General features: G+C 43.7%; 2 protein-coding genes across 8 annotated transcripts in view; one reads left to right on the top strand and one right to left on the bottom strand.

Annotated features, from left to right (window-relative positions):
* MYO1E (myosin IE) overlaps positions 1 to 147 on the bottom strand; it is a 98,147-nt gene extending 98,000 nt beyond the window's left edge. For both annotated transcript variants that reach the window (XR_011327055.1, XM_069798101.1), the window contains exon 1: positions 13 to 147. Coding sequence is in view for 1 of the 2 variants with exons in the window: in XM_069798101.1 (XP_069654202.1) it covers positions 13 to 15 (3 nt within the window). In the remaining variant the exon portion in view is untranslated. The remainder of the gene's footprint in view (positions 1 to 12) is intronic.
* A 6,678-nt stretch (positions 148 to 6,825) lies between these two features.
* FAM81A (family with sequence similarity 81 member A) overlaps positions 6,826 to 14,214 on the top strand; it is a 17,837-nt gene continuing 10,448 nt past the window's right edge. Inside the window, exons 1-7 of one of the 6 annotated variants that reach the window (XM_069798096.1) lie at positions 6,826 to 7,047; positions 7,860 to 7,895; positions 7,985 to 8,111; positions 9,099 to 9,492; positions 10,856 to 10,923; positions 12,182 to 12,455; positions 13,233 to 13,351. In XM_069798096.1, coding sequence (XP_069654197.1) covers positions 10,877 to 10,923; positions 12,182 to 12,455; positions 13,233 to 13,351 — 440 coding nt within the window. In that variant the 5' untranslated portion in view covers positions 6,826 to 7,047; positions 7,860 to 7,895; positions 7,985 to 8,111; positions 9,099 to 9,492; positions 10,856 to 10,876. Of the gene's footprint in view, positions 7,048 to 7,859; positions 8,112 to 9,098; positions 9,493 to 10,855; positions 10,924 to 12,181; positions 12,456 to 13,232; positions 13,352 to 14,214 lie in introns of all 6 variants that reach the window. The other 5 variants (XM_069798098.1, XM_069798095.1, XM_069798099.1 and 2 more) reach the window with 5 other exon arrangements.

Below are 14,214 nucleotides of genomic sequence, written 5' to 3'. Positions count from 1 at the left end.
CCCCGCGCCTACCATCGCGGCTCCTCCGCGCTCCGCTGCCCGCGGCTCTGCCCAGACACGCCGGCGCCCCGGGACGGACGGACGGAGGGAGGGAGGGGAGCGAGCGAGCCCGCCCTCCCCGCGCGCGCAGCCCGCCGCCGGGGCGGGGCGGCGGGAGGCAGCCCCGGCGCAGCGGCCCCGAGCGGGCGGGGCGGCCCCGCGAGCGCTGGGGCTGGCGGCGGCGGCGGCGGCAGCAGCAACGACTGCCCCGTGCCGGCCGCGCGGGCGATGTGTCCATAAATGGAGAACTCGCCGCGGCGCAGCCAATCGCCGCGCGCCGCCGGGGCGTCATTCCCTGAGGGAATCCCGGCGCGGCGGCGCGCGCGGCTTGCGCCCCCTCGCGCTCCCGCCCGCGGCCAAGCGCTTTGGGGCTGCTGCTGGCGCGGACCGAGGCACCCCCGCCCGCCCGCCCCCCCCCCCAGCATCGCTAGCCCGCGCTCCATGTGGCGATAAGCGCCCCGCCACCACGCACAGCCTGACCCCGGGGCCACGGGGGTCTGCGCTGCTGCGCTTGGCTGTTTCAAGCGAAACAGGAATGCCCCCGGCAAGCGTGCTGGTGCTTGGCGCGGTCCCAGCTCTTTTTCCTCCTCCCACGTAAAAGTACCCACAGAACTAAGATGCTTCTAACCCTTGGAAACACCGGAAAGTACAAAGCACCTCGATACCACATGGATACTGAAACAAGTCCTAGGTGTGGCCCGCAAATGCGAAAAAAAAAATCAGGTGCTTGCTTGGCAGTTCGCATCTGCTGTATGTTGCTCGTATCGTTTTGACCAGAATACAGGCAATACAACCTCTAAGGACTCTGTTTTCTAAGGGATCAAATGAGTAAACCCATCCACAGCTGAGGACTCTAGTCCTGCTAACAAATGCTTCTCCTCAGGCTTGAAGCCCTGTTGTTGACTTTGATGGATTTCTAACCACCCCTTCTAAGCTAGAATATAAATAGAATGGAAACAGCATCATCTAACAATCGTAGCAACAGCTAGACCCTGAGTCATACGTTAATACTGCTTCCAAACTACCTTGAAAAGCACTCTCGTGAGGTACAGTTCCTGTTTTTCATCATCAGATATTACTGTTTTTTAGTTCATCTCTGATTGAAAAGAAGTGCCGTTATTGGAAAAAATAGGAAGTAGTTTATACAGAATATATTTATGCAATTTTTACTGGGTTTTTTTTTATACACAAAATAAAGACTCGCTTCCAAACTAACTTAGAGATTAGGCATAAGTAGATTTGCTTCCAGCTTTTCAGAGAGCACTGCTCCGGCTGCTCCGGGGCAGACACCGGTTCCGCAGCCAGGTCTGTCCGTGCAGAGGAAGGGCAGTGCCGCTCAGCACAGGTACATGCGTTTGTCCTCACGCATCTGCCTGCAGGATCAGCATGCTGGTTTGCAAACACTAAACATGTCTGATGAAGTGTATCAAATTCAAACCACCCTGATGCGCTCAATACAGAAATGGGACAAAACTTAAACTATGTATCTGGCCCCCTCTTAGGTCCCACAAAGTTTGGCAGTTTGGATGAGCCACAACAGCCCCTTGGGCATCTTTGATCCTTGGTTTTGAAGGATACTAAAACACTTCCTCAGCTCAGCTGGGTTTACACTGTATGATTACTGTATGATCACGTGAAGCTTGGGATTTCCATAGTGGATTGCTTGGATATTAACTGACATCGATAGAAGGGGTAGAAAATATTTTCATTGAGAAAATAGCTGGGTGGTACATATGAGCTGCAATGCTATTAAAGCAAAAATATATCTGATAGTGCTAAAAGTGAGCAGAACTTCACAGGAGATGAGTTTCACACTTTGATTCCCAACAGAAGGTGAGTAACAGCAGTTTTATAGAAATAGGACAAAAATAGTTTTCCTAGTTTTTCATTTGAACATGGAAATGTTACATAAATTTATGAGACTGTGATAAAAAGCAGTGAAAAAAACCTGTAAGAATCCAGAGAGCATATATAGGGCCAACAAAAGAAAGAGAATCTATATAGGTTTTGTAGGTTTTTTTCTATTTGCTTTGGATGTGGGTCTTTTCGAATGTCTAGGTTCATTTTCTTAAGACATACGTATTTGTATGTATGTGTGTTTACATACATACATACAAATATCCTCATAAGTTATGAAAAAGTAGAGAAACTAGGTCGTGGAAGAAGAGTTAAAAAGTGCATTCACACTGGATAGCTAATTGAGAAACTCGTCCTGAGTTCACTGCACTTTATGTATGCTACTGGGGTCCATCTACTCTAGACGGACTAGAAGGTGATTTCAACAAAAATTTTAGGGCCGAAGGCATCAGTGCTCTGTGTCTGCACTAACTTTTGCCAAGCACTGTGTGTAGCATGCACAGTCTAATTCACAATGAACTCTTTTCATGCTTTTAAACATAGTCGTTTAATTCTGCTTATTTTAATGATAAACATCTAATTCCCAAGCTGACTATATTAAGTGAATGACACTTATTGAACATCCATGCTCTGAAGCAGGGGAAGGCATTTCCCTTCGAGTGTCAGTGGTGGTGTGCCTGAATGGTCTGCATGCCTGGGCTCCTCCAGCCAGTAACGTATAATAGCCATCTCTGAGAAAGGCAGAACCCACATTTTCATCTTGAGGAGCTCCAGCAGAGTAAAAAGGAACCTCTGTACTTTCAAATGATGTGCAAAGCTTAGAAGCGGTGACATTTCTGTCATAAAATTCATATGGACAGTTTACCCTTAAAAGACCTAACTTGAAAAGATTTAAGAAAAATTCTCTGCATCAAGAACTTCCATCAGTTTTTTCAGCGCGTGTATTGTCTGACACCGTTGTGTTTGCTTAGTAACACCTACCAGCTCATGCACAGAACTGCTAACATCACGAAATATTTTGAGGATATTTTCTGGCTGCAAGCAGTTGCAGCGCTTGATCCTCCTGATATCGATCACTAGTGCTAAGCTTCAGGAAAACATTTAAGGACAAGCTTCACTTCAGTGCCCGAGGAGGTTTATTGACATAGCATTTGGGGCCGAGGAGCGACTACGACCTCTTTGCCATCACCTGATTTGGAGCCCACACTGCACGGGGCAGTGCCACAAGAGAGAAGCTGTTGCTGCCATAGCGCAGCTGGTGACACACGTGTGTTTCCACCTACCCGCTGCCAGAGCAACACTGCGTGCCAGCACCAAACAGGAATCAGGCTGATGCTGAAATGTGTAAAGACTAAACCATCTGAAAAAAGAACATGGTCCTTCCCTCTGGAAACACTACCGAACACAACTTTCCCTTGCCCTCCATTCTAGAAACATTATTGTGGCTTCAGAAAGAAATAACTCTTGTGAGAAGTCAGTGAATCTGGAAGAGATTAGACATTTAATGGAATAGGCACTGCCCTGACTGCTGTCTAATTGGTTAAAAATGACAGCAAAGACAAAAAAGGCATTACTGCTTTTCTCTTACTTACAAAATATATTTAGAACAAGTTTTATAAGCCACATATTTGTCTTCTGTTGACCAGAATAATTTAATTAATGCCCGAAAGCCACTACAATAAGGCTTAATACACTTAACAAGGCATCATACTTTTAGGTAGAAAACCACACAATCTGTTATTTCTTAGAAAGATGAAGGATTTGTGTCATATAAAAACAAATGGTATAAAACTAAGGAAACTTTAAAAATTCAATGCAATTTTTTGCTGTATCTGCTTTCCAAAGAATAAACAGACACTCTATAATCTTAACATTTTCTGCTAAAATGCAGATGGTTACGTTCTGCCTTCAGTTACACTTGGCGAATGTAGAATTCTACCTACAGAAAATAAAAAACGGATTCAGCAATTTCTTCTTGTGAAATGTAGGGAGAAACAAGATGGCATGTATAAAATAAAGGCAGAATATTATAACTTAAAATGTGATGAAATCAATTCGATGATTAGGACAGGTTTCCACATTAGAAAACAGTATAATCATTTTAGCTTGCTTTCACTCCCTTTCTCGGTACCTAACGCAGTATCTTCCTTCTTTCCTCTCTTTTATTGGCCTTAAATTAGAGAAGCATACCTGTTGGGAAAACATGCTTGTTAACATGTTCAACATGTCCATCTAAAATACCACTAGAGTAAAAAGTACAGTAACAAAGCCAACAGCCCTTCTTTACCCACTGGGGGTTTTTGTTTTAGGAAAAATAACATGTCTCTCTTTTACTCAGGATCTGAATAATAGAAGACTCAGATGTAAGAGATACTCAGAATTCCTAGAGTTGAATTTTTCTCCAACTGCAAACCAAAATGTATGAATAATGTTGTTATTTGCAAGGCTGGTATAATCCTGGAAGAAGTCCACGAGGACTTCATAACCGAGGAGTTTTGCCTCCCGTGTTCCTGTGACTGACTTCAGTTAAGCTGTGGAGGTTCACATCAACAAAAGTACAAGGACTGTATTTTTTTTCCTCAAAGGGAGATTTTTTGAAACCTTACACAAGCTTTTAAGATCAAAACTTTACGTTATGATGAGCAACCTGATCTAACATCAACATTAGCCCTGCTTTGAGCCGGGAGTTGGACCAGATTCCTTTCCTAGGTCCCTTCCAGCCCAAATTGCTCCATTCTGTAATTCTCTGATTATTTAAAATGGGGCTCCATTAATGAGTGAGACAGTTGAACACTCCAGAGTAAATTAACATTATTGTTAATGTGGTGCCTTGATAAGGAAAGTGATCTGAAATTGTCTTTAAGAGAATAAATCTATGTGTACATTATCAATTACACTGAAGATGTAATTATATAAAATACAACAGTTTAGTACTGCTTTAGTTAGAAACATCAAGGAAGTGATATAAGTGCAAAAATAATGATCTCTGATAAGACAAGATGAAAATAACATGTGTGTGGGTGGAACCAAAGATCATTCACCTCAATCTCCTGTGTCGGACAATGGCCGGTATGGATGCCTAGGGAAGAGCACAAGAACGGACAAGCATGTGCGTGTCCCCTCCCCGTATCTCGGCCCCTGCCCTGCTGAGCACTGTTACTGGACAAGGGCTAGAGGAAGGGAGCAGACTGACAGCTAGAATGGAGGTACCCTTAATTTCAGGACTGCAGTAGGAGGTACAAATGGTGACATGTTTTTAAATTACAATAACTTTAATCAATTTGTTTTAAAATAAAATTTGCTTTCAAGCCCTACTCCACCAGACATACATGCTCAAGAAACACTGAGTATCCAAGCAGTCCTTTAGCAAGAAAAATCACTAGACAGGTGCACAAAACCTACACAGGTGCATGAAGGTAGTCCAGATAGTTGCCGGGTCAGAGAATACAGCTGTTTAGATCAATAAACTCGAGCAAGTTCAGCAGAGGCCAGTGAGATAGACTGTTGGGGGCTGGAGCCCAGGCCCCTGAGGAGAGGCTGGGGGTGCAGGGCTTGCTCAGCCTGATGAAAGCAGACTTTGGGGGATCTACCAGGAGCCCTGTGAGGAAGTCATCAAGATAGCAAAGCTGGACTCTTCACAGTGGTGCAGGATGGGAAGACGACAACATAAATGCAAACAGGAGAGGTTCAGACTAGGTATAAGGAAAACGTTCTTCCCCCAGCGGGCAATCAAGCATAGGAGCAGGCTGCCCAGAGAAGCTAGGCACTCCCCATCCTTGGAGGTTTTCAAGAGCAGGCTGGGTAAAACCCTGAACAACTGCATTTGGCCTCATCAGCGGCCTCGCCTGGAGATGGAGGTTGGCCAAGTGTCCTCCTGAGGTCCGTTCTAACCTGAATTATCCCACAGTCCTATGACTCTCAGTTGACTAGTATCCCATTTTGAAAGCACCTATGGCATGTTTTGTTTCTGGCCCGATCCTTTGATGTGAGAATTACTTTAAAATAAATAGGTCAATCAGAGCGTGGATTCAGACCCCGCCTGGCTTTTTACAATAGCATGTGCACGCTGTAACACTTTTATCCTTTGCGCCTGCCAGATCCCCAGTCCTGCAGTCGTTTGCCTATGCAACGGTATAAGATACTGTATATTTTAACCAAAATCAGAGACGATCTGCTATTTCAGTGTGAAGCGATGCAGTCAGTTTGTCTCTGATTTTAGTTACCCTTTGTTTACCCAAGGTGGTTGCACCGAAGTCCAAAGAATGACACAGGCAGGAAACAAAAGTGAAGGCAGACACACCCTCCATGGACTTTGTTTTGCCAGCAATACTTTCTGTTGGCTCACCCGCCCCTGCTGTCAAACAGCCAGCTCATCTTTTCCGTGATCTACGAAGTTTTACTGAAGCTACGTGTTAGGTCTTGTTTGAGATCTTACAAACAAAACTATTATTTGCCACTGATTTTAACGACCTTGTATTCTGCCAGGATGTGTTGCACGCCCTGGAAAAAACCCGTGCTTTCAGTCACCCTCTCAGCCAGCTCCTCCGCACCGCTAGAAATTCAGAGTAACTGCCGTGCCGCCGCCGCCAAACTTTCTTGCCGGAGGCCGACATTTGCCGGTGCGGCAGCCGCAGGCGCGGCCCGCTGCTCCGCGCCTCCCTCGCCCATCCGCCGCGCCGCAGGGAGCGCCGCTGCCGTTGGCGGGGTCCGCATCTCCCCGCTCCTTCCCGGGGAGCGGACACGGCCACGGAACACACCGAGGAAGCGACGACTGCGAGCGGCTCGTCCCGCCGCCGGGATATTCCTCCCGCCCGCCCCCCCCCCTCCCCGCTCCCGCCCCCGGGCCGCCGGCGCGGCGCTGCCCCCCGCCGAGCGCGTTCCCATGGCGACGGCGTCCTGGCAACCGCTCCCGCAGCCCGGCCTGCGGCGGCGGCCCCACTCCGCGCAGCCGGGCGGGCGGAGGGCCGCCGCGCCGCGCCGCGCCACGGACGGACGGACGGACGGACGGACGCCCCGGGTGCGCTAGGGGCGGTCGGGACGCTTCGCGAACGGCTGCCGTAGCGGCGGCGGCGCGTTAAAGAGCGGGGCTCAGCCGGCCGCTGGGATGCAGGGGGCGGCCGGGCAGCCCTGCCCTGCCCTGATCCAGCACTGGTGAGTGAGCGCAGCGCCCTGCGCCCGCCGGCGAGTCTGTCCCGGCTCTGTCCCTCCGTGTTGCATGGCCATAGAGCGGTGTCCGCGCTGTGATGTCCTGTCGGCTGTCGTATACCCCGCGTTCCCGCGACCACCACCGCGTTTACCGATGACCCTTCCACCGAGGAGCGGCTGCGGTCCCTGCGGGGTCCCGGGCCTGCCCGTGCGGCGGAGCCGCGGGCGAGGCAGAGCGCAGGCGGAGCGCAGGCACGGCACAGGCACGGAGTCCGGCTGGGATCCCAGCTGCTGCCTTGGCACCGTCAAGCACCTGAGCTGATCAGACCCGTTTCTCGAGAGGACCCTGAGCCTGGGCTCGGAGCCACGCTGGCATGGCTACCCCTCTGCCAGCGGGGAGCCCCCCCCCCGCACTCCAGCACCCGCAAAATGTCATAGCGGCCCAGAGGGGTTTGGCAAGGGGTCGTTTCACGCGACTCTCCGAGACAGTCGGGCTCTGACCCATCCTTTTGCCGAGTCGCGACACAGGGACTTCCTCACTTACTCCAAAACGTTGCCCCAAAGTGCTTCGGAGTCACACCAGGATCTTGCAGCTCCTGGGGTGGTGCTGTCATATGCTCCCTGTATAGCAACCAAAGCGGTTTCTATTTTAAGAAGAAAAGAGCGATTAAAGTGTTTGCCTAGGCAGGTATTTCAGTCTGCTTTGATTCCCCTGTGACTTGTGGCAAGTCACATAGCCCTCCCCGTGCTTCACTTCCCTACCAGCGACATCAGGAAAATAATATTTTCAGGGATAATAACGCTTTCCTACCCCACAGGCATATTGTGAGAATGAACGTGAAAAACGCTCCGAGGTGCGCAGACATTACAGCAAGTATTAGACATAGGTTATAATGGAAGATGGAGAACTGAACACTACAGATGTGATTATCTTTCAAAACAGGAGAAATGGAGAACCTGCAGAAAATAAACATGCAAGGCAGTCTGCTGAAGTGGGGAAGGGATGCCACAGTACCGATAGCAAGGAATGAACTTCGCATTGCTGAAAGTGTTTCTTCAGCATGTCCCATGTATGATTTTTTTTCAAGCTTTTACATATCTGATGTCAGTGACTTAAACGATAAATCATAGAATCAGAGACTTGTTTAGGTTGGAAAAGACCTTGAAGATCAAAAGCAGTACCCCGTGTTTGCATGGAAACTGCCCTACGTATCAAGTGAACTGTTATTTTTGGCAATCAGGCATACCATTTACAACTGGGAAAAACCTTTATCTCGTCCATGTGACAAATAGATTTTGAATATTCAGTAAATTAAACCAATCAACTGAGATTTACTGGGTTAATATATCATGATTTCAATTGCTACGGCAGTATCAAGCAGGAGACAACATCATTAAAAAAAAATAAAATTAAGCACCTGAAGCCAGTATCTCAACTGATATCTAAGTCGATCGCTGTTAACTGCCATTAAAATTGGAGCTATGTGAAACTACACTCCTCTAAATCTAGGCATCAGAACATCTTTTTTTTTTTTTTTTATTTTGTATTTGTTGGCCTAAATCGGTATTACACACACTCATAGAGAGGGAATTTGTCATTAGTTCTGACACCTATCTGTTATTGTTTACTGCAAATACCTCCAAACTGCAGAAAAGTTTTGTACAACTGCTGAACAAGATCTTAGCACATCCTTTCTGGATGTTGGATCGGATTAAGAAATCTGATGATTGATGATGGGATATTTCACTGTGTACGAAGTGATGTGCTTAAGTTAGCAATAACGAATGAGAAGTCTATCTGCCTAACTTGTGTTTCACGTGCACAATTTCTCTGGACATTTGCATTTAGCTGCATGTCTAACGGTAGTCTGGCAGAGAAAGTAAAAACTTGAAGCAGTCCTATGCTTACTCTGCTGCAAATATTTTTTTTCAGTCAATAATAAATGAAGGCCATAAAACACTTGAGGATTCTTTTGTTTGACTGGTTTTTATAAGGTGTATTTCACTAAGATACTGCTAGATGTACAGACTTTAATATTTGTTCTTCATTTTTCTAGGTAGCATCCAGTGCTTTGCTGCTGTGATACACATAGCTCTTCTTAAATCAGTGGGATATTCCTGTGTTTATAGTTAAATTGTGTTTAAATGCTTCACTGCATCAAGATCATTAAAATGTGCTATGGTCCAGAGGACTAAGAGTAAACGAGCTCAGATGTAACAGAACCGGGTGCCCGGTTACTGTATAACCTCGCGGTACAGCTAGGAGGGATGCCCCGCAGAGCGGCGGCGTTGTTTAAAAAAAAAAAATCAACTGAGAAGCTATGAGTGTGAGGAACAGATTGCAGGACTGGACATTCAGTGTGTGCACAGGATTCTGAATGCAAAGTCATCATAATGATCCCAGCTCTTACAGCATGCTTTTTATAGGCATGTAAGAACTTAAAAAAGGAGGTAGGTATCACTATCTCCGTCTTCCGTATAGGGAAATTGAGTCAGTAGACATGGAAATACTTGTCCAAAGTCATGAGGATCAGAGATTGAGCAAGGAATTAAAATCAGACCTTCTGAATTCCAGTCTAGTGTCATTGCTGCTCAGCAACCCAGCTTCTCTTAAAACTATTTTTTTTCTAATTTGTAGTTTCTGAAGCACTGTGCTATAAATAGAACACATACACTGTGACAATGTTTGCTCTCTGCTTTTAGGCAGTGCTTTCATACGTTTCTAAAGCACAGACATGCTTTGCATTTTGAGATCTCAGAGGATAGTCCTATCACTTCTTTACAATCTATACCTGAATATTGTGTTTCAATAACCCTATTTTTCTCTTTCTGTTTGTACAGCATATTGCACCACATTTCATCAGCAATTGCAAAATTCTTTTCATACATCAGCCTTTAGTTTTCAGTGAGGATTTTAAGTTCCCAGGGAATTCAGGCTCAGGCCATGCTCATTCTCTTTATAGTTAAAAATGTTTATTTGTTCTATATAGGGTGGAATAGCTGGGTTTGATTAAGGCTACCACCTTTTTCATTAATTTAATTTCTGTCGGCAGACAAAGCTACTGAGCTAGGTACTGGTCTCACTTACAGTAAGATATCTAAAATGTCTTTCTGAAGCAATTTAACAAACCTACCCTGCTGCAACGTCTGTCACAGTCTGGCTGGCTATGTCTAAAAATTAAGAACAGAATCTATATTCTTACCACAGAAGAATTTGCTTACAACATAAAGTGTGGTCATTTAGATTTGAAGACAAATTAATGAAAGACTCGGTTTTGCTAAACTATGCTGATGTCTAACACATTTTATTTAGGTTTCTGACTGCCAATGCTTTTACCTGAAAAACACCTTTCCCCTCATAATCTGCTGCCATTAAATATTTTTATTTCATTCTCTAGCCAATACTTTCTTAAGCTTTGTGATAATCCTGTAGATCTTACTTTTTATTCATCGACTGATGATGTCTGAGACCAGTAGACAGATTGGGGACAAGAAGTTTGTTTGCCTTTGTCCTGCCAAACCAGTTCTGTGGGTCAACAGCAGACTTCAGTTTCAAGGCTGTCAACCTTGCCTTTTCCAAGAGTATCGTTTTCACTATAAAAAGCTTCTTAGCAGTTTTTAGTTTTCATTCTTTTGGGTTTTTTTGTATTGATTTTTATTTGCATTTACTTCATAAGCAATATTTGAACGCCAAGATCAGAGCCGTCAGCATAATCTTAAACTTTACTTAAAGATTCACTTAAAGCAGAAGCATTAAGTCATTTCAGTGCCAGATATAAACTATTAAATAATTCAATGTGTACTTTTTCAACAGACATAAATTATTGACCAGAAAATGGCCCAGCGAAGCCCAATCTTCCCAACTCTTGCCCCTTCTGAAAGGTACAGTTTGGAATGTAAAAAATAAAATCTTCATATTGCAGAGTATTACGTGTCTCTCAATTCCCTATATATAGTAATGCTGTGACTTGGGACTTTGGCATTAGTATGCAAAGCAAAGTGAAATACTGTAGACTCATTCAAATCATGGCCCAAATCACACTTCCTTACTCAGCTTTTACTTAACCCTTCCCCAAAAATAGCTTAAACTGTAACTGAGTATAAGTCCAAGAATACTATACTTTAGCCACTCTTTTAAGAGCATGGAATAAGTGTGAAAACTCAGAGCCAGAAGTGACCTTTGTTAATGTCCTCATACATTTCTCTATCAATATCATCATGGTGAAAGTAAACTGTTAATTTGGCTCATTAACAGGAAAAAACATGGAGAATACACACTAAATAACAGAGTTCCAAGAAAAAGATCTCCTCTTTCAAAGTGGGGTTGAACTAGTATCTTCCACTTATGCTTCTGAAAATGTTCTTCATTCTTTACAGAATATAGCAGCAGGAAAAGATTGCATGCATTAGCAGTCTAGTTTTTTTTACTTGGAGCACCCATAAGCTCCATTGCTTTCCATGGAAGCTATGCAGTGCAGAGCTCTCTTGAAAAGTCTAGACAATTATTCAAGGTACCCAAATGTAAGCTATTTGGGGGGAAAATCTGACTTCTAAGACTATGAGAAGCTTGTCATAATTTTGGTCTCTTCTCAGTTTCTACACCTACATATGCTCCTGTCCAGTTCATAGGGGAACAAGCTTCTGTATGGTATTACAGGATAGCTATAGAGACTGAAAAAAGGAACGGACACAAGCTACTCCTTTTTAATTTTGGTCTGTTTCCATTTCATTTGCAGCATCTACCTTCTACAGTTACTGCTTTGATTAAGCCTGAAAACTGTAGAGACAAATAGCATCGCTTTTGAAACTCAGTAAGAGGGCTTTGAATTTGGATTCTTAATCAAATTATAGTCCTGAATTGTAACTACTTTTATAACGCTAATGTCCTTTTCTTAAGATCCTATGCTTTTGTAAGCTTCCTTAAAGAGCAGGAAAAAGAGCCTGACCTGCCTTTGTACAAGGTACACACGGTAGCCAACACAGCACTCACTGATTTGTAGCAGTGGGCCCTCTCTCGGGGAGTATTTTGGTGCTTCGCCCCAGTATTGCTACTAAGATAGTATCACACTGTCTCCAGTGGAAAGACATTGTAGAGTTTTGTGTGAGAACTTAACAATATCTGGATATTCTTCTTCACTAGACGGGTTCGAAACATACCGCTGCATAGCCAGGCATTGACAGCGGTCCCGTTGGCATCTGCAAGCCTGGTGGATCAGCTGGAAGACAGAATCCTAAGCCATGAGAAAACAACGGCGGCTCTTGTGGAACACGCTTTTCGCATTAAGGAGGACATTGTTTCCACTCTGCACAGAATGCAGAACAAAGGGGGGGGTGACCGGTTGGCTAGGCAACTCTTGGAAGAACATATCCGAAACATAACGGCAATAGTGAGGCAGCTTAATCGGGACATTGAGGTATGTTAAGAATTTTTCACAGGACTAATGCCATCACAGCTACTTATTCCTTCTAATTTAATAAGAAAGTTTACCACAGGATAAGTAAAGGTCAGGCAAGGTCTGAAGATCCTGTAAGCTTGTAAATTGTTTTTATAACTTGAAAAACTGTTTGCAAATTACATAATTCTTTCAGTGGCTACGAAAATAGCACAGGACATTAGCATATAAACACAGAAACCTTTGTGGTACTAATAAGCTTGCTTTCAAAAGCTGCACTGGAAAACCTTGAAAAAATGAATTAATGCGACACTAACAGCCAGCTCAACTTCAGTCCAAAGGTTGTGCTGTATAAACACTAGAAAATGCATTAGCTCTGTAACAAACTTTCCTTCACTTCCAACTTACTGACAACATCAAATAGCCAAACCCAACTACTCATTTTTATGACCTAATCATATGCAGATACGTGACTTCATGTCTGACCTCTGCTGCAATGAGCAACAGGGGTGTGGTGGGGAAAACAAAAAAGATAAAACCTCATATTTAAGTCTCCATTCCATTGTCAAGTTATACTTTATACATATTACGGTATTTATGTGCAGATTGGACACTGAGAATAAGAAATAAATGACCTAAAAGGTATCTGGTTTAGTACGATACAAGACAAAGCTTTTAATAAAGTAATAATAAAATGGTATCTGATGTTACTGAAATAATGAAAGATAATAAGTGACATTTTAAGTGTATATTAAATGTGACATACTGAGTTTATATTTGCATATGAATGCTTTGTAGATGCTGCAGGAACAGATACGTGTCAGAGACAATCTCAGCTATGGAACAAATTCTACCCTGAAGAGTCTGGAAATGCGGCAGCTTTCTGGTTTAGGAGATCTTCGGGGAAGAGTTGCAAGGTAAAAGTCAACATGGAAGTATATTTTGGGGACTTGCTAATGTTGTTTTAATCTTGAAGTATGAATGTTAATGATAATGGGTTGAATTCAACTTTGGCAAAATTCCCAGGATAATTTTGCTCAGTGTTTTCAAGAAAATGAATAATAATACTTTGCATTCCAGTGTTACATATTAAACTTAACAATATCATTCTTAATTCCTGAAATTCCTGAAATTAGTTTTTAATAAATTACTTCAAATTCCTTAGGAATTTGGATTTGGTTCAGCTTTTTAAAGTACTATGGTTAGACTGGTCTATCTTTGAAACAAATTAATTAGCACAATTATAAAGGCAGCATGGAACAATCTGCACTTGTAAAGAACAGAATAGTTGCACATTTTTGCATATATTTTAGAAGTAAAAATCTGTGCATTCAGTTATTGGTTAGCCATATTAAAAACTACATAGGCTACCTGACACGTAAGGAACAGAAAACTATAAAATAATAGAGGTTTTACAGGCTACTTGAAACTCCAGATTACAATTGTGCAACTACACAGATGTCAGGTTGTGCCATCAATGACACATTTACAAACCCCAGTACAACAACGTTATCTAAGTGTCTGTAAAGCTGAACATAAAAGACAGAGGATATGTACAGCTATAGAAAAAGGACCTAATGTGGCCTAAAGTAGCTTGGCTAATAACTTTGGTAGAATTATACTTGTCCTGAATTTGACCTATTGTCTATATTGTACAGATAATTTTTATTCTTCTTTCTTATACTTCAGCTGATTTAGTGATAACCTGCAACAGCCTACAAAAATAATCAGGGGAGTATTCTCCTTGAACTAAAGCTTTCTCATAGATTATTTGATTGTT

The sequence above is a fragment of the Haliaeetus albicilla genome, chromosome 12, assembly GCF_947461875.1.
Source record: "Haliaeetus albicilla chromosome 12, bHalAlb1.1, whole genome shotgun sequence".
In the NCBI taxonomy this organism is placed as follows: domain Eukaryota; kingdom Metazoa; phylum Chordata; class Aves; order Accipitriformes; family Accipitridae; genus Haliaeetus; species Haliaeetus albicilla.
Note: the sequence above shows the minus strand (reverse complement) of the source record. Positions and strands in the feature narration are given on the sequence as shown.